The sequence below is a fragment of the Carassius gibelio genome, chromosome A20 (assembly GCF_023724105.1).
Source record: "Carassius gibelio isolate Cgi1373 ecotype wild population from Czech Republic chromosome A20, carGib1.2-hapl.c, whole genome shotgun sequence".
In the NCBI taxonomy this organism is placed as follows: Eukaryota; Metazoa; Chordata; class Actinopteri; order Cypriniformes; family Cyprinidae; genus Carassius; species Carassius gibelio.
The window spans coordinates 11881649-11907245 of NC_068390.1; the positions used below are offsets into that span (position 1 = coordinate 11881649).

Genomic DNA, 25597 nt, shown 5'->3' on the forward strand with positions numbered 1-25597 from the left:
TTTTTGTATGTTTGTTTTGTTTACATAACTTTAACAAATATGGTTTTGACTAGTAAATAAAGAAATCAAGAAATGACTGACAGAATATTATTAGTTAAAGAGACATTTACACTAAATCCCATAGGTATACTTGTTTTTTTACGCATAGGGTATGTATACAATCAACAATTTAAATGTCATCCTCAGCAAAGTACAGTATGTGGGAACTGTAAATGTCTGATTTTTCTAAACATGCAAACTCTGTACACTCAGCTTGCACATACACTTAGCATTTTTGAGCTAATTAGTTGGTCGACAAAGGTGGCAACACTGGCAACTGAAAACTGCAATAATAACAGATGCTAACATTGACAAGGACTTGTCTGAGGGAGTTAAGAAATTTACACAACTCTAGTTTAAATGAGTACAAAGACGTTTTCTTTGCTTATAACTTCTAGAAAAATAGTGCAAACACTGGACAAGGATGAAACTGTTTAGTGCATATGTGTGCACTTTATTTTGCACACTTTGGAAGGTTATGTGTTCAGCTGTACACATAAAGTAAGCTTGCATCAAAACTGAGTACTTTGGGTTTAATTCTAAGGACAGCTCTAGTTCCCAGAGCACTGACTGGTGAGGTTACAGGAAATATGCATCCTGACCCAGAGGGCCACATCCTGTAGCAGAGTTATTATGAGCAGCACAGAATTTGCGACAGCAGCAAGAAAGACTTTGCTACAGGGGTATTTTAAAGGTCAAATTTGTATGAGATACAGCTGGATGCTTTCCTAACTGGAGCAACTAAAGGCACGTAAAATTATATCCACACACATTCTTGTCCTCTCAAGCAGATATAACCATGATTTTGCTACTGTAGATATAAAAAGTAGCAGCAAAAGAATGTAGCCTCTGTGTCAGTTGATTACCTTGCCATATTGGAGAGCTCATGTAGTGTCTACTGGTTTGAGAGCTAGATCTTGAAGCGATGAAGTCATGTCCACTCTTAACTGTAAGGTGAAAGAGACAATTAAGCACATTAAGCAGTGGTGTGCCACAGGGTTCTATTCTTGGACCTTTTTATTTTCAATGTATATGTGTCCATAGACTTTTTCATAAATACAACAATTCCTATCATTTATATGCTGATGATACAAAACTTTTGTAAATAATGCACTTGATCCAAGAGGGTATTCATTGTCTTGTTCACTAGTACATTTCTTAGGCAAGGTGTTTCAGATCAGATTGGGAACATGTGTGTTACTCTGGACTCTACATTGGAACTTGATATACAGGTTAATGATTTTGTTTAGGCTGTTTTTTACCAACTCAAGAGTTATTTCCAAATTGAAATTGATTATCTGGTCATGTTTCATACTGATTATTGCAATTCATTGTATATTGACTGTTTTATATGTATTTTTCAGTGCCAGTTATCTTAGCTTGACCCATGCACAGAAGATCACTAGTTTTACTCCAGTTTTAGCATCTTTACATTGGTTACATTTTATTTTAGGAATCAGCTGAAGATTCTTTAAGATCAAAAGGTGAACAGGCATTTTCTGTTTTCTGCTCCCAAGTTATGTAATTCTCTTCCATTGCACATACATTATTTTCTGACAGTGGATGTGTTTAAATTGAGTAGACTTTTTAGAAAGAGACATTACTAGGTTTTAATGTATCTATGTGTACGTAAATGTTTATATTTTTTAAGTTATTTGGTGTAAAATCTGCTGGTCAATTCAAGTATTTTGTAAATGTGCTATAGAAATAATATTTTCATAAATGACCATACATGTAATAGTTATATACTAAAATAGTAATAACACTATAATAGTAACAGAGGTTAATAAGACTGTGAAATGCTGCCTCATATGACAAATATCAAACACAGTGTAAGTCTTACCATATGGAGTGGGGGGTGTCACAGGAAATGCTGGTGTGGGCGGAACTTGATCAAGACCTACCCACAGTGGACTGTCAGCCTCTGGAGGAAGGTCACCAATGTCAACAGAGTCATTGCGATATAGACCTCGCTGGAGACATAAACATATGAGGCATTGTTTTTTATTGAGTTTAAAAATTAAACATTTAAAAGTTTAAAATGTTGAGGCTATACAATTAAAAGTATCTGTACAGTAATAAATGGGTGCACATTTGTACCAGAGATGGTTTGCCAAAGATGAATCTCTGTTTGTTCTCCATTCTATCTCTACCTGCACTCTGCAGCACAGAGTATTCAGAGACATCACTGAGCTGTTTGTGCCTCCAACCTTTACAGAAAGAGACACAGAAACAGAAAGTTATTCACTTGGCATTCACTGTTGATATTCAATGCATGACAGTTCACATTTAATGGTGACTGGTCTTTCAGAAATAGGAGGATCTCCCTCTTATACATGATTTTCTAACAACATCAAACAAAGTTAAAGAGCTTCAAACAGCATGAACTAAAATAGCATGTTCTCAAACAAAGCTTGTTTTCATAAGATAAATTAGTTTATGACCTCACATAAACTCCAGCGCTGTGATATAGTACATTCCACAAAAAACATTAATGGGGTCATATGATGCTGCTAAAAAGAACATTATTTGGTGTAATGAAATGTGTTTATGTGGTTTGAGGTTCAAAAACACACTATTTTTCACATACTATATATTATTGTTTCTCCTCTAATCTCAGTCTTCTGAAATGGGTTGATTTTTACAAGGCTCATCGATCTGAAAAGCGAGGTGTGCTCTGATTGGCCAGCTATCCAGTGCATTGTGATTGGCCAAATACCTCAATCGTGTGATGGAAATGTTACGCCTCTTAACATATTGTGATCCCCTGTCCGGTCTGAGTGATGAGATATAAACATAAACCCCATTATGAACATGATATAAACATGATTTCTTGTTGTGTCCTCTTTTGGAAGGCCAAACTAATTCGTTTTGCTTTCTCAACAAAACAGTGTCACACACCATGGCCTAGAATGAGCAGTGGCCAGAGGCCTAGAGTGAACAGAGGCAGGCTTGAATGAGTGGAGGCCGGCTTGAGAATGGTGCAGGCCGCAGATTTTATGAAAGAGCGTTCATAGGGCTTGCGACAACCACATGTGATGACCCTTGACTGGACTCCACTTCATCCATGGTGAAAGCTGATCTGGCGATCCACAGTGCAAAGTTGATGTATTTCCTCAGCGACCAGCCAGGATCAGCTCCAAGCATGACGAATAGGATATCGTCCTCTTTTGGAAGGCCAAACAAAGTCGTTTCGCTTTCATGTGAAACACACAGCATCTATATGACATGGCGTCGGCGGCAACGACAATACTAAAAAGAGAATAAAAGGTACACCTTCTTTCTTTGCGTGAACATCTGGGCGGCGCTATGCAAATCTTCCCACATAGTGACGTATAAATGTGAAGGCGTGTTAGAACAAGCCGTTTAAGGGGGTGTGGACGAGTCTTAACTTTTTGTAAAGAATATCTCTTTAGATTTGAGACTTTAGTCTTTGCAACTTTACAGATCCTTTAATGCACCAAGAGCTTGTAACAATCAAATTCGAAATCAATTCAAATCGCATCATATGACCCCTTTAAATAAATTAATAAAATAAAATAATATTAGAAAATTATATATAATTTTCTGACACCACCAGTGAAAATGCTCCTGCTTTGCATACTTTTCCATGCTATTTAAACAGTTTTCTCCATTACAAATTATAACATCTTGACTGAATCTTAATTTCAAAATATCTTATTTTGTAGTTTCTGTCTTTTGGTTTAATAACAGCACCATTCAACATACATGAAAATGTTATTCTCCAGCATGACTTGATATCAATGGATGCAAAAACTATACAAACAATCACATGATCAATGACACAAATTTGCTTGATTAGTTATCCCACCCCATATCCCATATTGATTATTTCAAAATAATCCCAGATTATCAATGCGGTCTCAGAATTTTAGTTCCCAGTTTTTCATAATAATTACATAAACATTCATTACAAATGGGCAACAGTACAAGCTCTGTGAAATATCACTGTAAAGACAAACAACATTTTTTGAGACTTAACGATGGGGAAAGACAACATGTTTTCTGTTTCAGGAGATTTCACTTCAAAGGCATTCCTCAGCCCTTACACCATGTGTATTCAAACACACACCACCGGGCATATTTCTGGTGACATACTACAGTAATAATAACACTGCTAAGATTTCTGTTCAGCAGGATGAATTCATGCTCTACTCAAATAATCTCCATTCCAGGTGTCAGAGCTGTTCTGACATGAGCTGATCCAGCACGAAAGGACCTTGGGATCTTATAACAGAAAAGACAGAGGACATATGCAAGGCAGGGACTCACTTCAAAAGCAAAAAGACCCGCTCAGTATGCTGAGGTCAAAGGAGACAGAGTATTGCATTCATTACTGCATCACAGATGTGTTTGGAAAAAGCAGAAGCCAACATAACATTATTAGGGAGTCACTTAATGGTTGTCAAAGGCAGAGTTATTACACTGCTAGAAATATGATTATGTAAATTTTAAAACTTAAAAATTTTTTAAAAGCTTAGAGGTAGCATTAGCACTATGCAGGCACTCTATACTAGTCATGCATGTTTACATTCAAGCACTCACTCTCTCACACACACACAGAAATGAAAGGCAGGACTTTATTTTCTTTAGCAAACCTGTCAGGAGCCACACATAGAGGACCATTGTATGTTGCTTTTGAGCATTTATTAACATAAATTAGGCCCGTGCCAATAGAAACCTCAAACATTATAAAAAAAAAATAAAAAAAAAACATTAACCAGTGAATCAGGCAGAAAATTCCACTGAAAACACCAAAAAATGGCACATGTATTTGAAATGTGAGAGTAATACAGTACATGTTTCTGTACTGTACACACACTACAATTCTAAGATTTGGTTCGTTTTTTAAATGTTTTGAAATAATTTATCAGGATTATTTGATTTATAGGAAGTTTAAAAGAACAACATTTGTTTAAAATAGAAATCTTTGTAACAGTATACATGTCTGTACATGCACACATTTTGATCAATTTAATTAAAAAAATATAATTATTGACCAGCAAATTTTGAACTGTAATGTAAAAAAAACTGTAATAAACAAATCGTTGGTTGCCTTAATGTCTATTTACAGTTAGCTTTGCATTTGATATTAATTTGATTTTACAGTCATAATAATGGATTTATGAACATCTATTTCAATTCAAATTTCAAAAAGTATTTTATATAAATTGCCATTGTACTATGCGTTTTATGTTTAGAACAATAACTATAGACACTATAAAATCAAAAAGGTTAAAATATTGCCTTTTAATAAAAAGGCTAATTTGTTGGGTATGCAAGTTGAATGAACTTATGAACAAAATGTATGTTGAAAATTCCATGGTGCTGTAATGGTCTTAGATGGTAATACCTGTAACACTTTAGTATGGGAACCAAGTCTCACTATTTACTAGTTGATTATATGCATGCATATTACTAGCATATTGGCTGTTTATTAGTACTTAAACCACATATTAATGTAGTATTCTGCATGGCCATATTTTAATCCTTAATCTTAGCCAATACCTAAACTTAACAACTACCTTGCTAACTATTAATAAGCAGTACTTTAAGGAGTTTATTGAGGCAAAATTCATAATTAATAGTAAGTTAATAGTGAGAAATGGACCTTAAAATAAAGTGTGATCGTAATACCATGATACTTTTAATATTTAATCTGTGACACAATGCTTGCAATTCTGATATACTGTGGAATTTCATTTCATTTTTGAAATTATATTTCAAGGAATGCCATAGTACTTTGTTCTAAAACATAACTAGAACTTTTTGGTGGATGATTGCACGTCAGTTGGAATAAATAAATTGATTCGGGACTGGTGAATGTACAGTAACAGGATTTGCTTTTACCTGACTGGAGAAATTTGGCCCTTCCACCTGATTGCGTCTTTCCATTGGTGTCAAGGGAGGCCGAGCGGGTCATGTGACTCCTTGCCTGGGTGGAGACTGGCTCAAAGTCCGGGTCAAGGTCCAGGATCAGCTGATTGAGCTGTTCGATTGATTGATCTACATCCAAAGCCAGTGTCGCAAACTCATCATCTTTGTCTGGTTCGGACTGCGACTCCGGAAAGCCATTGTCTGGTAATGAAGGTTTGTTTGCACCTTTTTGGAGCTCCATCTCCTCCCTGTGTTCCAGTCCGTCTGAGGAAGTGTGCATGTAAGACGTGGATTGTTGCTGTTTCACCCATATATGTGTCTGATATCCAGCAGGTACTGAAGTGTGTATGAGAGTGTTTGAGGAATTCACATCGTCTCTAAATATAGCAGGGGGAGCTTCACTTTGGCAATCATCTGATTGGATGGAGTTCTGACATTCACCTGAAGACAAACCAGACATTTCCTTTGAAGACAGTGTGTATTTAGAGTCAGAAACAGCAGCAGTGGCATCATTAGGAACAATGATGTCATCGTCATCATCTATAATGTCTGTCTCCCGCTCTATGAACATGGCTTTACCATTTAAATGACTAGAATGATCAAATGCATCTTGATTGGCTTTAGGGTCATATCTCAGGATGCCTGGAGAAGGTTGTTCCTCCTCCATACTTAACCCAGGGTTTACTCTGGAGAGTTGGGGATGCTCCTCAGAGCTGTAGCTGATTGTGAGCCCAGAGGCTTGTCCTCCAGTCCACTGGGAGGAGCTGGAGAGTCCAGAGTCACTGCTCAGAGAGTGTGTGCCTTCTTTTTGCTTGGCTGTGAAAGAGAGAACAAAAAGTTAGTACAAAAATTAGAATTAGTACAATAAATTACAGGTGCAATAAAGTTGACCTCTATGATTTGGAACTCATTTAAGATGGCTTATGGAGCAGTCAACTTTGAAATGAGTAAAATGAAAAAAGAATATATAACAACGTTTTTTAGTTTTTGTTTTACAAAATCATGAATAAAGAATATGAATCAGGTCTGCTTTAAATATTGTAAATTTACAGAACTGTCACATTGATCTACTATTGTATAATGCTTTTTTTATTATTATTATTCAATCATTCAATACAGATGCTGAATAGGGCTTGGGTGCCGCTTTGCATTCTGGGACGTGGCGGCCATGTTGATGGCCTCGCGAATGTAAACATACAGCAAGTTGAATGAGAAGAAGCAGAGTTGGGAGAAAGAAAAAAGATGTTAAAATCACGAAAAGGTTGTGGGATTTATAGGGATACGCTAAATAAGAATGCCAGGGACCGGTATGTGGACAAAATCGGCACTATTAACGGTTTGGATCCATATGAAATTCCCAACAAAGAGTGGAGTACCGACGACGACTTGCTGCCGTACTTTTGCATTACAGATATCTTCGGCTACCTTGTTTGTTTTGTGCGCGTACACTTCAGAATAGTTCCGAAGCTACAAGTCATTGGAGTCTCAGCAGAGGGATAGCAACAAAAAGATGAATGTAGAAATTTCCCTTATTTTGGATGAGTAACCCAAGAAATTTCCCTTATTTTCAACGTTGACTTAAGCTATATAAATTAATATTAAGATGTTATGGTCGCTATGGACACGCCTCCAAGCAGGAAAGCGGTGAAAAGTTAATCCATTCTCATTTTATTTTCCCTAAGGCGATTATGTGTTGCGCTATTAAACACCACAATACAGCAACGGTTTACCATGGTTGAAATAGATTTTTAATTAATCAAATTAAGACACATGAGGGGGAGTATGTCTAAACACTGCGCAGTTGTCTGAGTAACAGTAAAGGAGGCCATCAACATTGCGTCGCCAAGTAATGACGTCACGACGCCCAAGCCCTATTGACTGTGTCTTCCATGTTTTCTCACTGACATATCCCTAACTCAAAGAAAATGCCATTTCCCCCGCAATTGGCAATGCACTGACATTCATCAGAGTTAAACTCGTAGACACGAACTTGACTGTGTATCTTTCTCTAGCCTATAGGACTATACTGACACCTATTGGTGTGGATGAAGAATCATGCAAAACAAAAGGCAGATTGAAGAGATTTTCAGAGTCATATTTGGCATCCATGATCTCTGATATTTGAAAGATTAAACATGTTTGTTTAAATTACTAAAATTTTTTTATATTTATAACAATTTGAAATTGTAAAAAGTTACCAAGGTGACATGTATAGTTGTTGAAAACAAAGTCACACCTGTGGCCCCTTATCTTCACCCACTCCTCCTACATTCAGTCCTCTGTGTCATTGTCTGGGGTCTAGTGGAAATGTTAACACGTCTCTAACGAGTTGCAGACACCTTAGTCATCACACAAATACACAGGTACAAAGACCTAGATATGTCTTTGTGTGGCCGTGGTGTGTGTTCTAGCAAAGACACATCAGTCAGCCTCTGGCAGTTGAACACCGATCGCAGCAGATAGTGTCATGTGTCATGACACACTCAGAGTCTCGCAGCAATGATCATGACTGATAACACCTATCTACTGTTCAACATGAAGCCAGAAGGCAGCATCACAGAAGCAGGCTGTACAAACACACACAAACACTGATATTTAACATCACGCCACACTCCATGATCAATTCTGACAATAGAGTGCAGCTGGGATGATGTGTTTTTGTAAGCCAAAACCCAAAATGTTTCCTACAATAATTAAAAAGCCAATGGAAAAAAATCCTACTGGGTTATTGTCAAGAAATCCAAGGTGAAAATACGTAATCACTGCAGCACTCAATAGACAAGATATATGTTACGTAAAATTCTCAGTGGTGTTTTGTTAACTAGAAATAATCAAATCACATGGACCCACTTTATTTTAAGTGTCTTAACTTCCATACTACTACATTTATCATTAATCATTTGGTACAGTGCACTTATTTGTGAACATACACGCTTTTGTATTCATATTTAAAACCACCTGAATGTAATTATATCCTTTAATTAATTTCTGCGATTACATTGTTTCCCTCTTAACCCACCCTAAAACTTAACCACACCACACAACAAACGGTGTGCAATACAAAATGAACAGAGTGAGTATATTGTATTACAGTTTTTGTGATGAAAAGTGGGACCAATCACAATAGCATTGGTTAACAACTGGTTAGTATGTCAACTGGTGAAAAACACAGACCTTTTTAACTAAACCAGTAACGCTTCTCTAGTCTCAAGAGGCTGAAATCCAAATACCAGGCATGCATGATAAAACGCCACAGCTGGCAACTCTTTCTCACACACACTCACTCACACAGGCATACATACACACACCCAACAACCGAGATTCAACAGGCATTTTATTTTTTACAAATGTTAATAACCTAAAATAAATATTGAATAGACCACTTGATCAAAACCAACTACTTTAATGCATCGCTCAGAATTGAGAAAAATGGCAACAAACTTGACTTTGACTTTTAATTTGACTTTGCAACTAGCAATATAAATGAGTACTTCAAAAGTGATTCATGCAGCAACTTTTCCTGATAAATTAATTTGTTAAATCACAAGAGCCTTCAATAACTCCCAAAATAAATCAAGCGTGTTGCTGCTGAAAGCAGATGCCACGACCCTGCACCGCTTCAAACATGCACGTAGCATCACAAACCTAATGCTTTCCAGAAACATCCTCTCAAACCAGACCCCAAAAGGTATCTGAGAGGACAACAGATGACTCTGACCATGGAAACTATGACAAAAAACATCTTACAAAGTCACAAGTGAGAAAGAGTCTCAACAGTACAAAAAAAGAGAAAAACATTTCATGAATGAATAAAGAAAGAGGTTAAAAAAAAGGGAGGAAAGAGAGAGGCAATCAGTCCTGACCGTGTTTATCCAGCAGACGTCTGTGCCCATTTTGTCCTGCTCTCTCTTTCAGTCCTTCTCTCCTCATGCAGTTTTAAACAGACAGGCAGCTTGCATTCATTCCCACAAGGTGATAAAAGCTCCCCTGCTTCTCTTTTTCATTCCCTTTCTTCCTTTTCTTTCCTTTCTCTCAGTCAATCTCTTTCCTCCCTTTCCCCTGTTTTCACCTTCTCCTTTTCCTCTCACAGTACTGCTCGCTCTCCCTGTCTCTCGCTCTCTTTCTCCACCTCTACACACAGGTAACCCCTTTCAGGTGCCCCTCCTGGGTGTACGGGAAAATCCTGGCTTAGGAAGCATTATTCCACTCGAGCCAGCCAATGCTCCTTGAAATACAGCTGTACACACACACACACACACATATGCTTGTTGTAGAGCGCGAACGGATGCTTGGAGGTCCTTGAGCCCACCAAATATGGAGTGGGGAATGTAAACACAAAGGCGGAGTTATGTATGGGTGGAGAAACCGAGAGCAAAAGAAAAGGAGGCAGAGAGAGATAAGGAAGGTACTGGTATAGTAAACAACAAGAATACCAGGCAAAAAGAAACACACAATGATGAAAGAGAGATTGAAAGAAAGGGAAAAGAAAGATAACAAGAGAGAGAGAGAGAGAGCATGCAACTTCTGGTCGGCTGGCAGCACAATTCCCTTCAGACTGCTTGTCGCTACGACTGGAAACAATTACAGACATTCAAGTGTGTGTTTGTGAGCATGTGTAATTCTATATTTGAGTTTAAGTAATGTAATTTGTAAAGGGTGTTTGTGCTCCAACTATGAGGTGTCTCTAAATTACACGGCTGCTTGACACAGAGTCACACAACCAGATGTGCATCAAGCCTCAGTCCCATATGAAACACACACACACACACTGTTGGGATTGATTTTTTTTTTTACAGTTGTGCACAGAAACTCCCAATCTTTAAATATATGGCCCTGGAATTTCTGCTTCTTGTGCGTAGCCCATTTAGCATATGAAACACTGAACTATGTGCAGAAGTGAGGGGTAAACATAGCAAGTGCAACTTATTTGTTCCCTGATCACTGAATTTTAACTAGACAAGGAGAACAAAGTTAATTTCCATGGAGTTAAACACTCATTGAACACTCATTGAAGCGATTTACTTCAGCATAATTCAGTTTTGTGCATATAGGGGAAGGTGGATTAAGATGTGCCAGTGGGTAAATTGAGCCATCCTGAATTTTGTTACTGCATCGATACAATTCAAATGTTTGGGGTCAGATTAAAAGATTTTCTTAAATTGATCAAAAGAAAAGACAATGTTTAAGTGTTACAAAGGATTTCAAATAAATAGTTTTAACTTTTTATTAATCAAAGAATACTTTAGAATAACATTTCACAAACTTTTTTAACTGTTCAAATGAATGCAGCCTTGGTGAGAATTAGATATTAGATGTTTTTTTTTCAAAATCATTAATATATCTTAAAGATCCCAAACTTTTAAAAAGTAGGAAAAAAAGATGGATTTTTACATACCAATTTTTTTAAAGCCAAAATAAATTTTCTGCATCACTGATAAAATTATGTTTACATCATTGGCAAATCTACCTACTTCAGAAATAAATATCATGGGCACTGTTGTGACAAATGATTCATAGTGAAATATAAGATCACATAAATTGTGTTAACCCTGTTATCATAAAATCGTCCTCTTTTCAAGTAACAAATTATTACCAAAGTAACTAAAACTTTGTTATAACTGCATCAAATTAAATTGTCAATAAAACCCATCCTTTTACTTTTGTAACTTTTCTAGCATTTAGTTAGGGTTCTGGCAATTCTGCCATCGTAGAAAAGCTGAAAAGAACACATTCAGCCAGTTCATTGTGGACTGAGTCAAAAACTGTTTCAGTTTACAGCTGGTTTCTATATAGATAGCTAGCTATTTGAAATTGTAGTCCACATACCTCCTAGCCATATATCAATATATTCATGTGTCTCGTGTCAAGACCCCATAGAGGAGAGGGCATTTAAAGTGACACGCACCAAAACGGGTCGCTGTGAACAGAACTGTTTTTGACAAGTTTTACACATCTACTGAGGAGTTTTAACCAAAGTATGTAACAGACATTTCACAAAGACCTTAAAAATCATACCATCTTGAGGAAAATGGGCATCTGATGTCCCCTTTAAGACAATTATGTTTTGCAATACAGTTTTAAATGTCCACACTGTTAGTATGAGTTAATATAGTAAACATCTGATGACTGAAATGTGGATATCTATAAAGATTTCATAATTGAAATTACACTATAGTTTAAATTCTTAGGCACCAGGCTTGTAAAAATCAAACTGAAGTGTACAACAGTCAACCCTGTTACTGTTAAATCTCAATGAAGATGTATTCAATTATTATATATATATATTAGGGGTGTAACGATACGCGTATTCGTATTGAACCGTTCGGTACGACGCTTTCGGTTCGGTACGCGGTACGCATTATGTATACCGAACGGTTCGTTGGAGTAATTAATTATATTTGAAAAAAAAAAAAAAGAGAGAGAAAGAAATATAATGATATGCGTTCAACAAGGTAGCCCAATAACCCAAACAACGTAACAGGCAACGCCCCTGACACTCCCGAAGAAGAAAAAAACACCATCTTATATGTTTATGTTAGGCTACTCAGCAGGCGCTCGCTCACTCAGTACGCGCTGAAGGCTCGTTGCAAAATAGCCAATGCGTTTAACAGACTAGAAATGAGAAGATCCTCTAATAACCAACAGGTCTGTTGTTTGGGTGCACTTTGGATTCCCTTTAAGCTATAATGGTGATGGCAAGAGAGTGGTGGATAAAAAAACAACGGTATGTCGCATCTGCAACATGACAGGGTACACCAGCGGGATTACAAAAAAAAACAAAAAAAAAACAGCGGGAATATCTGGGATATATGCGTCAGTACTATCTGGGAAAAGACGAAAAAAAGGAGAAACATGCACGCAGCAAACTATCCCTGCAGCATTTAGACACTATAGCTTACAGGGAATCCAACCCAAACACCAGACCTGTTAGTTATTTTAGGATCTTATATTTCTGGTCTGTTAAATGCATTAGACATTTTACAACGAGCCTTCAGCGCGTGCTGAGTGAGCGAGCGCCTTAGGGGCCGTTCACATATCGTGCCTAAAAACGCATGGAAAACGCTAAGCGTGTCTTTCTCCTGAGGCGTCTGTCTTTGCTAAGCAACAATGACGTGCTCTCTCCATGAGACGCGGAAATTTCAGCGAAGGATAAATGGATTTGCAGCTCTAAAAATCGCTTGCAGTAGCTCTGCTACTGAATTTATTTCAAAATTGCAATCCATATACAACTATGATCAGCTGTTCCTTCATCTTGGCTGAGCTCTCAACGTTGTTACGGGAAAGGATGAAGCTGATTGGTTGGTTCTTGTCACATGACCCGCGGTGCGCTTGCGGCATTCTGAAAAGTTGAGATGTTTTTACATTTTGCTGTATCTAAAACGTATCGAACCGAACCGAACCGAACCGAACCGTGACATCAGTGTATCGTATCGAACCGAACCGTGAATTTTGTGAACCGTTACACCCCTAATATATACATATATATATTTATATATATATATATAAAATGCTTTAAATATAATCTCATTAGACTGGAAACATTTGCTAATGGTTACTATTATGGTTGCCATCATTCAGCAAATATGTTTCACCTCTACCTAGAAGACAACTCAAACCATTTAACACATGAGTCATTTGTGTCTGATATGTCTGAGCTCCATCCCTCTGCTTTGATATTCTGACTCACTCTCCTCGACAAAACAGTTTGTGGTATGAGCAGTTCTGTCTTACTACAGTTCATTTAGTGCAGCTACCTTAACATTTTCAGTAATTACAAACCCCCAAGGAAAACAGTCACGCCAATAGCACTAAGCACTGTGGCCATACTATGGTAACTGGCAGATCTCGTTTGGAGCTCATTATGGTGCGGAGGCCTAAGGCCAAACAAGATTAGATTAGGGTCAAATACAAGAACTTTACTATTATTGTAGGAGATTACGTTTTCCACGCATTCTGAACAGTCCCTCACAGTCTCATATGTTCCAATTAACCTCAGCAAACAGTGGCCAGACTTAACAAGGGTATTAGAGGTAAAGCGTGTTTCCTGTAGCAGACTTGGCAATTACGAGCATTCATGTCTCGGAAAACTATTCTTTGCATCCTAAACTAAACACTGCTTACATGTGCATGCTTTTGTTTGCTTTCTAAAAATAAATACCCACAATCCCATGATTTCAACACCCAAGCCCCACAAGAGGCCTGTGAAGTACTATATAAATGTGTCCCGAAACAGTTAGTGAATGCAAAGCCAGATTTAGTGTGGTTGTAGTATGTTAACAAAGTGTACGCAAAGTAAAACTAACTGTAATTTATTGGGGAAATTACAATTAAGAAGAAAGAAAAAGAGACATGTTACTGTATAATTATATGTTGGATTTAAAGTTTGAATAATAGGACTAGGTGTTATAATCCCAATATTCAGCACCATTTAGCCACACCATAGAATATTTTCACACACAGCTAGACAAGGGTACATTACAAATTAGCAATTGTTATGCTCTGATTTGGGATCAGCAAGAATCCAGAATCATCGCCTAGTCCCATGTCCATGGTTCTTGCTTCCATACCCAACAATCATTTATTCTTGACTAGTGATGATATAAATAGGACAATATTTGGTCCTTTTGAGATCTGTACTGATTAATATTTATAATCTGCCAATTAGCAGAACTCTTCCATTGTTATTTTCTAAAATGGACCAACATTTATTTAAATATTTTATAAATAAAATTTCTCCACCATATCTGGTTCTAATCTAGGGCATAGGCCTAGCCACCTGTCTCCATTAAATCTATAATGTCAAAGGAATAAAGAATATCTCCTCGGCCACTATTAACCGGACAAGTGAATCGGTTCCCTGCCAGATGACTGCAACAGAGCAAACCAGAAATGGGGTCTGATGCCTGAAAAATGACTGCACGCCTCTAGACCAACAACATCCGAAATATGATTGTTCAAGTTTAAGCACCGACTGACAACACAGAAGGATGAGTTTTACAACAAACAAACAAACAAACAAACAAACCTTTATGAAATACCTCATCATGACCTCAAGATTGTCCTTGGTAATTTCAATGCACAGCTGGAAAGTGATCAAAACGGACTTGAACTGTTGGTGCTTTTGCATCATCTGAACATCTGCATGATAATGGTGAGTGGCTCCCATGGTGGTCTCGAGTCCCATGGAAGAGACGGACGTAAGAGTACCACTTTTTGTTTGTGCGTGGCAGTCGTCCGTGAGGGGCTGTCGCGCTGTTTTGAGTTTATTTTATTATTAAAGCTTTATTTATAAGTGTTCCCAAACTCAAAAGCCAAAGGCAAGTTGTGGTCAAGCATCCATGTGCCACAGAGAAATTTAACAATCAAGATATTACCGAAGAGTTTGCTTGACCTTCAAAATTGGTTTGAGATCCTCACTGACAACATTGAAGATAGTTGGAAGACAATGAAAACCATCATCTAGAGCTGTGCAGATGAAAAAAATGGCTGCAGACGGGGAAAGATTAAAGAACAATGGATCCAAGACCAGACCTGGCAATTGATTGATGAAAGATGAAGAGCAAAACAGAGAATGATCAGGCTAATACTTTGAATGAACAAGCACTCGCAGCCACAATATATACACTGACCTCAACCACCAAGTCAAACTATCAAATTTTGAGTTAAGAGAGGATGGCTTTTAAGAAAGGGAGCAGAGGTCCTGGACCCAGGACTGTGGAGACTCCAGAATGCTCCACTGAACTGTCAACGAGCTCACAGGATCACAGAATTGTTTGAACATCCCAATTTTAAAGACAAACATGGAATGCTTTTATTTACCACAGCAGAACAGGATGAAGGATGGATGGAACACTTTCGAGACAGCCTTAACCAACCTGACCGACCACCATGGGCAATTTCACTGTAGAAGGGGGGCATATCGATCTAGATGTCAATATGGGCAACTTTTCGATGGAAGAGACGAAGATGGCCCTCAAAGGGCTCTGGAACAATAAGGCGGCTGGATTCGATGAGACCAACCCAAAACTTCTGAAAGTGAATGGTCAGCCCCTTCGCCTGGGGAAAGTCCGAGAGGATTGGAAAAAGAGCATCATTGTTCGACACCCCAAGAAAGCCAATGTCACCAACTGCACAAATTGCCAAGGCATTACACTCCTCTCCGTTCTGGTAAAGACTTTCTGCAATGTTATGTAATTTACTCTAACCCACTGTCTGTGAGAACAGCAAGCAGGCTTTTGTAATGGTTGCTCATGCTGGCAAGCAGATTTTTACCCTACCAAATATCATTGAGCAATGTGTTGAGTATCGCCATGCAATTTACATAAATGTTATTGATTTCAAAAAGGCATTTGACAGTATTCATCGAGACTCACTGTGGGCAATCCTCCTGCTCTATGGTGTCCCAAAAGCCTTCATAATCATCTTTGTAAATCTTTATCTAAACACTTCTTGCTGTGTAAGAAGTGCTTTTTTTTAGATCTGTTGAGAGTCCGCTAGGGGTTCATCCTTTCACCGATCATCTTTCTTATCACCCTTGAAAGCAACTGCATACAATGGAGCAGGCATCCCTTGGATGGTTCAAGATCGTTTAACAGATCTAGATTTTGCCGATGACGTGGCCCTGTTCACCGAAGATGAAACTCAGCTTTAAAACACAACTGAAAGACAGCCACAAAGCCAGTAAGATCGCCCTGCGTATTAGCCCGTAAAAATTGAAGCTCATGAAGACCGGACATACAACCAAGCCAGTCAACATCACTGTAGACGCAAAACATCTGGAAGCAGTGGAAAAATTTACCTACTTGGGGAGCATCGTTTGTCACAGTGGTGATGCCAATACCGAAATCCAGACCAGGAAAGCTTGTCTTTCATTGGCTACTGCACATCTGCTTGTCAGCTTCAATGTCTTTATGACTATACTCCTCCATTGTCATCCCAACCACAATCTATTGAATGCAAAATGTGGAAGAGTACAGCAAACATAATCCAGAGGAAAAACAGATTCCACCAGCGATGTCTCCAGTGCATTCTCAGGGTCTTGTGGCAGAGAAATTCCAACAGCCTTCAAGTCACAATCACATAACACCACCTTAGACTAGCCGGTCATATTCTACGAATGCAACGACATCACATCGCCCGGGTGGAAATGCACTGGTGTGGCCGATACCAGCCCTAAACCTAGTGCTGAACCTTTATCAACAATCTCGAGCTCACCAGGATGAAGCTGAAGTGCTAGTAGAGGACCGACAACGGTGGAGAGATCCAAAGTGCCCAACAGCATGGTCTAAGTAAATTTTATTTAAACAATTTAGCACACGTTATGTCATTACTTCTTAATTGTTCTACTGTTTCAATCTCTAAAAAGCAATTAAAATGCCAATGACACAACTTTATAACCATTTCATATTTCAATATATTTGTTGAATTAGATAACATTTATATTATAAGTCTTTTCAAGACCACTATTCTAGACATTATGAAGAACTTGAGTCCAGTCTTACCAGCTGCTGCAAGATTTTCAGTGAAGTCCCATTGAGTGTGTAGTGAATTCAGAGTGTCATTTTCCATGTCAACTGCTGAACTGTTCCAGTGACCACAATCTTGAAATGGATAAACAGTGTTCATTTATTCCTAAATTAATTTCTACCTAAATTAGCCATATTAAATCATGCAAATTCACAAAGATCCATAAAACACCTTTCATTCAAGAGAAATTAGAGGATACCTGAAGCAAGGGACGGGCCTCTGTTGGCAATTTCTGAAAAGAGCATCTCCACCACACCGTCCTCTGGGAATCTTGGGTCTTGAATAGAGACAAGAGCAAATGATGACTGAAATGGATGAAAGGTATAGAAAAAAAACTACGCTGCAAAGCAATATGGGAACATCAAAACACACAAGTTCAATGACTCTGTGACTTGTAAGCACATTCGCCACAGCCATGTGACTGTTTTTGCTTCTATCCATCCAAAAGTTTGATTGATTGCGTAAGGTTTCTAAAAATAAAGAAGTAAAAATGTATGTTGGCCCGAAAAGGATGAATTTCACAACATTACATAAAAATATCAAATGTCATCTGAAAACAACTGCTTTTAGAGGATGTATGAAATCAGTTTCTTTCCATTATAGAAAGAAAACACATATAACAAAGACTTTTATTATTTCTACAATAAAAGAAAAACAATAAGGATACAAAATTATGCACACACACACACACACACACACTGTTCAAACTATGAACATTTTCCAATAAAGCGTCTTCCAGATTTACAGTTTAAGTCAATTGATTTATATGAAAAGATTTTTGTGCTACATACAAAGTAAACATTATTTGGTTATATTTTGTAATATTTTGCAAATGGAAAAACCTCCAAAACCTTTTGGGCCACTTCGAGTGCAACAATTTTAACAAAAAAACTTTGTGTACCTATGTTGGCATGATCAAGGTCTTCTTTCTGCAAGGAAAGTTTGTCTCCACACAGAGTGCTGGTGTGGAACTGCACACGAAACACTGTCTCATGAGTCCTCGTGGAACCATTTTTATGATAACACGCAATCTGCACAGAATGAAGAATTTAAGATTAGTGCTGTCTGCATGTGTTAGTGTGTGTGTGTGTGTGTGTTTGTGTGTGTGTGTGTGTGTAAGGGACAGAGAGACATCTCACCATGAAATCGCCTTTGAGCATCTGTGGGGGTTCCAGAACAAAACACACTCTGTCTGTCTGACCTACAGGAACCTGCCTGAGAGTTATACACAAGCAGTAATTAGGAATACTGTATAATCACATGGAGAAAACAGGATGAGACATAAAAAGTGCTTTCATATTATATTTATATGATATCTGGTGTCTTACTGCACTCCTGATGTGTATACTGTCTGTGTATCTTGATACACTCTGATAAACAGCTGACACACTGAAAATAAAAAAACCCAGATGAAAATAGTTACCTTTTCGATAGTTATCTTAAAACAGATCGCAGTAATGGTTCATCAACTATTAACTTGTACAATGGAAGCAATCGAAATCAGAGGTGTGACGTGCGTTCTTTTCAGCTCATTAAAAATTAACCTTGCTGTCGCGTTCTGGATTAATTGTAAAGGATTATTTAATTCTGCATTAATTAATTAATCCTTTACTCACGTTGATTTACGTCTGTGAAACACACAATATATTTAGTCTCTTTTTTGTTTTCATACAATAGAAGTCAATGATCACCAGAACAGTTTGATTACCAACATTCTCTAAAATACCTTCATTTGCGTTCCACAGAAGAAAGAAATGAGAGTGAGACGACAGACTTTTCATTTTTGGGTGAGCTAATATTTTAAGTGATATTACAGATGTATTTTTCATAGGAGAAAATTTGGAGAATTCAGAGAAAGATCTGTTCTCTATTAATGTAAAAGAGAAAGAGTGTTGTCCTCACCTGTAGGGTGAAAGTCAGGAACGGGATGGATATTAATGCAATGGATGAAGAGCGGGGAAGAGTTTATGTGGATCTGATGGGTAAGGAGCCTGCCAAACGCCTGCACATACCTGAATCATCCAAAAACCACTCTTACTGACACAAGACAACAAATCAAGCCTGATGACACCAGCACAACTTCAGATGAAATCAATAATAAAACAGCAAAAAATGCACCAGCCTGGTCTTATTTGGCAATTATCAGCATTTAAAAAAAGGGGATTTATGGGAAAGAAAAAATGCATGAGTATTTCCAAACAAACAAGCCAAAGGTGTAAAAAGTATGGAAGCACATTTCCACCACAAGGTTACAAAAAATAAATAATAATAAATCAATGTAATTGCTACTTTTTATCAAAAATTCTGACTAATTTTCTCAAAATTCAGAACTGCTCAATATAAACTCATGAAAAATTCATAATTGCGATATAAAGTCTTAGTTTTTTCTTGCACTTTTTTGTTGTTTACCTCTCACAGTTCCAACTTTTCTTCACAGAATTGCAAGTTATTAACTCACAATTGTGAGTTAACATCAATTTGAATCTGACTTTTTTTCCTCCGAATTTAGAGCTTATATCCACCAAGTTTACATTTCATAAATCTGTTTTTTTTTTCTTTCTTTCCTTTTCATTACAATTGCAAGCTTCTCACAGTTTGACTTTTCTTTCCTCGGAAATGTGAATAAACAACTTAAGCAACTGCGAGGTAACATCAAGTTTAAATCTCGCAATTCTATGTTTACATCACAAGAAAAATTTACATCACATTCTAAGAAAAAGAATTGCAAGATAAAAATTCAGCATTACAAGATATTAACTGAAAACGCCTGTTGTGGAAACAGGCTTCCATAGAAAAGTGTTACTGGTTCTGAAAGATGACCCCAAAAAATAAAAAACATTCCTTGACATTCCTCCATTGATTGAGTGCTATTCTGGGTGTGCCTCACTATCAAAGAGAATAAATAGCTTCTTTATACTTTTGCCAAAATCAGCTTCTTTGTGCTCTTCCAACAACAGATCAGAGCAGAATATTTATGTTGCCGTTTTTGAAACTTTACAATAACTCATCTTCTGAAAAGTGTTTCTATAGTCAATAGAGATGGGAGAACATAAAGGGAGGAAAATGATAATGTACTTAAACAGCAGGGGAAAAAGTAAAAACTCTTGCTCAGTTTGTACGTCCATGAGGACTCACAGGCAGTGTCTTTCAGTATGATGTTAAAAATTAAATAACAAAGTGTAAAATGAAGATCATTCAGAGAAAAGGGAAGTGGGGAATAATGTCAGGACATCCAGACTGTATAGGGGGATTTCCTCTTATGTGTGTCCACAGCGTAACCTGAGTATGCTTCAAGGTGAAAAGCAACTGGAAGAAGGGGAAAAAGAAAGTTAATGCATAAACGAATGAGCCTTGCCTTTTCTGAGATGGAGTCATAAGGTTAACCATTTTATCACGGCAGAACTTCTTCATGGAGTAGAGATCTAATGCTTGTTCCTCACTGAAAGACAGACAAACAAATGTATAAAACTATAAAATCTCTTTGAATATTCCCCTACAGTTAGTTTTTTACTTAAGAATCTCTGGATCACTGAACAAAACTTGGACATTGCTCATGAACTGATATTTGAATCTGTTCCTCACACATATGAATTCTGAGGACTTGGAATATGGTGCATAATCAAAAGGACTACTTTTTTTATGGTGCTTTTGGATCTATTTCAAAGCTTTAATGTTCTCGTGACCATTTATTGTAATCACACAGAAAGACATACAGGTTTAGAATGGCATGAGTAAATAGTACCAAATATTTCACTTTTGGATTAACTATGTCTTTAGGCAGCTTTTCTGAGAAGGCAATTGTATTTTTAATGATGTTTGGACTTGTTAACAGTGGATATAAATGGTTGAGTTGTACCTGGTGGAAACATTAGCTAGCTGGATGTAAGAGGATATGACCACACCCACTCTGTCTTTGCAGCCCTAGGAGAGACACAGGAAGAAGTCAAGCAACCGTGGCAGAGTCACATAGACAAATAATGGACTTTGAGCCTTAAAATAACCTTAAAATATCTTGAAATCTCACTTTGCAGTGTAGCAGCAGCACATTTTCAGAGTATGCCCTAAGCCAGCTGTCCATGTTTTTACACACCGAACACAGCAGATGGAGCGACGGAGCATGTTGCTCTGGCCATCCCAAATCCACCACCTAACAGTCAGAAATGTGAAACAGTTAAACATAAATTTACATTCAAATGTTTGGGGTACAACAGCTTTTTAGCTTTTTTGAAGATGAATAGAGTGGAAAAAATTACGAGAATAAAGTCTAAATATTATGAGAATAAAGTATGAATGTTTCGAGAATAAAGTCATAATATTATGAGAATAAAGTCGAAATATTATGAGAATGAAGTCGAAATATTATGAGAATGAAGTCGAAATATTATGAGAATAAAGTATAAATGTTTCGAGAATAAAGTCGAAATATTATGAGAATAAAGTCAAAATATTATGAGAATAAAGTATAAATGTTTCGAGAATAAAGTCGTAAAATTATGAGAATAAAGTCAAAATATTATGAGAATAAAGTCAAAATATTATGTGAATAAAGTATAAATGTTTCGAGAATAAAGTCGTAATATTATGAGAATAAAGTCAAAATATTATGAGAATAAAGTGGAAATATTATGAGAATAAAGTCAAAACATTATGAGAATAAAGTCAAAATATTATGAGAATAAAGTCAAAACATTATGAGAATAAAGTATAAATGTTTGAGAATAAAGTCGAAATAGTCTAAATATTATGAAAATAAAGTCAAAATATTATGAAAATACATTCGAAATATTATGAGAATAAAGACAAAATATTACGAGAATAAAGTTGAAATGTTTAAAGAATAAAGTCCTAATATTATGAGAATAAAGTTAAATATTATGAGAATAAAGTCGAAATATTATGAAAATAAAGTCAAAATATTATGAAAATAAATTCGAAATATTATGAGAATAAAGTCAAAATATTACGAGAATAAAGTCGAAATGTTTCAAGAATAAAGTCGTAATATTATGAGAATAGAGTTGAAATATTACGAGAATAAAACAGTTTAATTTAATTAATTGTTTCACATAAATATAGCGATCTGATCATTAAAAAGATTGAAAAACAAATTATTGTAAAATACATAATTTGTGTTTAGATATAAAACTGATTTTGAAAGCCGAGACATTAAAAGTAGGTTTATCAAAAGCACTTATTTTTATTGGGTGGCTGGCGCACTACAAATAACTAATGCAATGGAAGATATGAAATATTATTTGCAAGCATACTGTCCCCGCAAGTATGACACATGGTATGAGTTCTGCTAATAATCCCACATATATTTGTAGTTTATTTAAAAAAAAGGGTTAACCTAAATAAGAGAGCTACAGCGCCCCCCCAAGGAATGTCGATTGGGTGTGTGAGCTGATGTTAAGATAAAAAGTTGTTCCTGTTCAGTCTGTTAATAAATATCATATTCTTGATATTAAGCTGTTTCTGCGAGTCCTTAAAACTGACTCTTCCTCATCCCAATAAGATGATGCGGGCACTCAGATGGAACAATATTCAAACAATCTCAGTGGTCTGCAACTTCTCCCGGTGCTCTTAATCCGGGACATTTACCGCCGCAATAAAGGCATACTCTCAAAATATGATAACTTTAATTTCTACTATTAAATTCTCAAAACATTTCGACTTTATTCTCCTATAGTATTACAAATTTATTCTCAAAGTATTTCAAATATATTCTGGAAAAATTTCGACTTTATTTTCGAAGCATTTTGACCTTTTCCTCGTAATATTTCGATTTATCCTCGTAATATTTCGACTTTATTCTGGTAATATTTTGACAGTTTCAAACACTGATCAGAATAAGTAATGTTTCTTGAGCAGAAAATCAGCATATACGAATTATTTCTGAAGGATAATGTGACACTGAAGACTGGAGTAATGACTGCCGATGACCCAGCCTTGCCATCATAAATTACATTTTAAAATATATTATATTATTCCAATAATATTTCATACAATTATTTCATATTTTAATATTCATATCTCACAAAATTCCTATTTTTATTTTATTTTGGATCAAATGAATGTAGCCTTGGTGAATATATAAAAAATGTTACCGACCCCAAACTTTAGTATGGAAGTATGAATACTATCAGACATCTGTAATAGTCAAGAGTTTATCTTTACCCTGTGATTCATCCTGCTGAGATCATCACTGCGTTCGGTTAAGTTAATGACCTGCATGCATGAAAGTAAAGGTTTTGGTCCATGTAACAGTCAGCCAGGTCAACAGACACACAATGACACCTGATTCGGTTGTTTTTCTGGTCTGCTCACCATGTATCGATCAGCATGTTTGGACCGCAGCATCTGCGTGATGCTGTGCAGGTTGTGCTGGTACGTCTGCTCTGTGCAGGACTGGAGGAAGGTGAGGCCAATGATACGCTCTGTAATGTAGTCCAGGTCAAATTCCGATCCCTCCGCCATCGCAGTGTTCCCTCATGAGAGGAGACCTGCAGAGAGGACGAGACTGGCTTCAGTTGAATAATATGCAGGACTCTTTGAAAAGCAATTGTTTTGGCATGTAGGGATGCTCAAAGCTGAAAGAATCCATGAAGGATCTGCACTGGTTGAAATTTCAGCCAACAGACAGTAACAGTAGGACTTTGTCAAGGCTTTGGACACTTACAATCAGACATGCAGAACTGCTTGCATCATTTAAATGGCATAGAAATCTTCAAGATAAGATGTAACTTTAATATATGAAATAATCTGTGGGTTCTTTAACACATTCATTAGTCTCACATACTCTTAATACACACTTTTTACACTCACTTTTTTTGTTTTAATGGATGTAAATTATTATAGCACATGCATGCAGTGAACATAGATGCATTATGAGAGAAATCTGACACTTCTGTCACTTTATGAAAGCCTTGTGTGTGTAGTGTTCTGTAGTGAAAATGCTGATGGTGGAAATTGTATTTTCATAACTTCTGTAATAAAATGTTCAACTACTTTTGCTAAGCCTAATTGCATAGCTAGATTTCTATGCACTCTTTTTTGTTTTTTTGTTTTTTGCATAATTTGGCAAAATTACAGCTTGACTGGAAATGAAAAGTCATAGTTAAACTGATTTTTCTTCACACATCATGTGACATTAGATCTCAAACAAACCACAACAAAGTGACAGTGTAAATCATGTTCAAAAACTTCTGATTATTAGGTCATAGTTTTGAAAATGTTACTGCTATTATTTAAGAGTTATATTATGATGTTTAAAGGGTAAAACAAATAAAATCTATAAACTACCATTTAAAAGTTTTTGAGAAAAAAAATGTCTTATGCTCACAATGGATGAATTCAAATAAAAAAAATACTGAATTATTGAGAAATATTAATGCAATTTAAAATATCTGTTTTCTATTTAAATTTATTTAAAAATGAAATTTACTCCTGTGAATGCAAAACTGAATTTTCAGCATCATACTCCACTCTTCAGTCTCACATGATCCTTCACAAATATGCTGTTTTGATGCTCAAGAACCATTTCTTATTATCATCGATGTAGAAAACAGTTGTGCTACTTAATATTTCCTTTTCATTATTCTTTTATTAAAAGAAACAGAATATTTTGAACATCTTCGAACATGTTATCTGAATGTCCGTCAACTTTTTAAATCATTTTATGCATCCTTGCTGAAAAAGGTCTTCATTCCTTTTTTTGTTTTCTTAATAAATCTTGACTTTTGAATGGTAGAGTACATAAAGGACATTTGAAAAGTAAAACATAAAAAAGTAGATACTTTACAAAGTGACTTGTTGACTTCAGAAAAGCCCATAAGCAATGTCTCACCAAACATTAATAGCAGCATTTAAAAATCCACAAGGAAGCAGCCACAGTTCCTTCATCAAGGAGTCACAAGATCTAAATCTGCTTTTGCTCCGATACATTCTCTTTCACACCAAGGATGCTTCCTCTATTATTTTCAATCAGTATCTCTTTTGCTTTAAGAAGATAAAAACTCTTCGCAATACTACTACATTGCAAAAATTCTCTCTCTCTCTCTCTCTCTCTATATATATATATATTTACACACACAGTTCCATTTTTGCCTCAGTCCTCTATTCATTTCTGACCCAC

At 36.5% G+C, this 25597-nt stretch overlaps 1 protein-coding gene across 8 annotated transcripts in view; it reads right to left on the bottom strand.

The window, feature by feature from the left end:
* si:ch211-191a24.3 (tensin-3) overlaps positions 1–25597 on the bottom strand; it is a 41912-nt gene that overhangs the window by 15296 nt on the left and 1019 nt on the right. For 5 of the 8 annotated variants that reach the window (XM_052535068.1, XM_052535066.1, XM_052535071.1 and 2 more), the window contains 15 exons: positions 23791–23966; positions 23641–23691; positions 21488–21610; positions 21320–21384; positions 20819–20902; positions 19366–19475; positions 18792–18852; positions 18603–18678; positions 18365–18494; positions 17663–17740; positions 17439–17537; positions 5911–6753; positions 2140–2249; positions 1883–2012; positions 906–986 (listed from right to left, as the gene is read on the bottom strand). In XM_052535068.1, coding sequence (XP_052391028.1) covers positions 906–986; positions 1883–2012; positions 2140–2249; positions 5911–6753; positions 17439–17537; positions 17663–17740; positions 18365–18494; positions 18603–18678; positions 18792–18852; positions 19366–19475; positions 20819–20902; positions 21320–21384; positions 21488–21610; positions 23641–23691; positions 23791–23940 — 2191 coding nt within the window. In that variant the 5' untranslated portion in view covers positions 23941–23966. Of the gene's footprint in view, positions 1–905; positions 987–1882; positions 2013–2139; positions 2250–5910; positions 6754–17438; positions 17538–17662; positions 17741–18364; positions 18495–18602; positions 18679–18791; positions 18853–19365; positions 19476–20818; positions 20903–21319; positions 21385–21487; positions 21611–23640; positions 23692–23790; positions 23967–25309; positions 25448–25597 lie in introns of those variants that run through there. The other 3 variants (XM_052535073.1, XM_052535070.1, XM_052535072.1) reach the window with 3 other exon arrangements.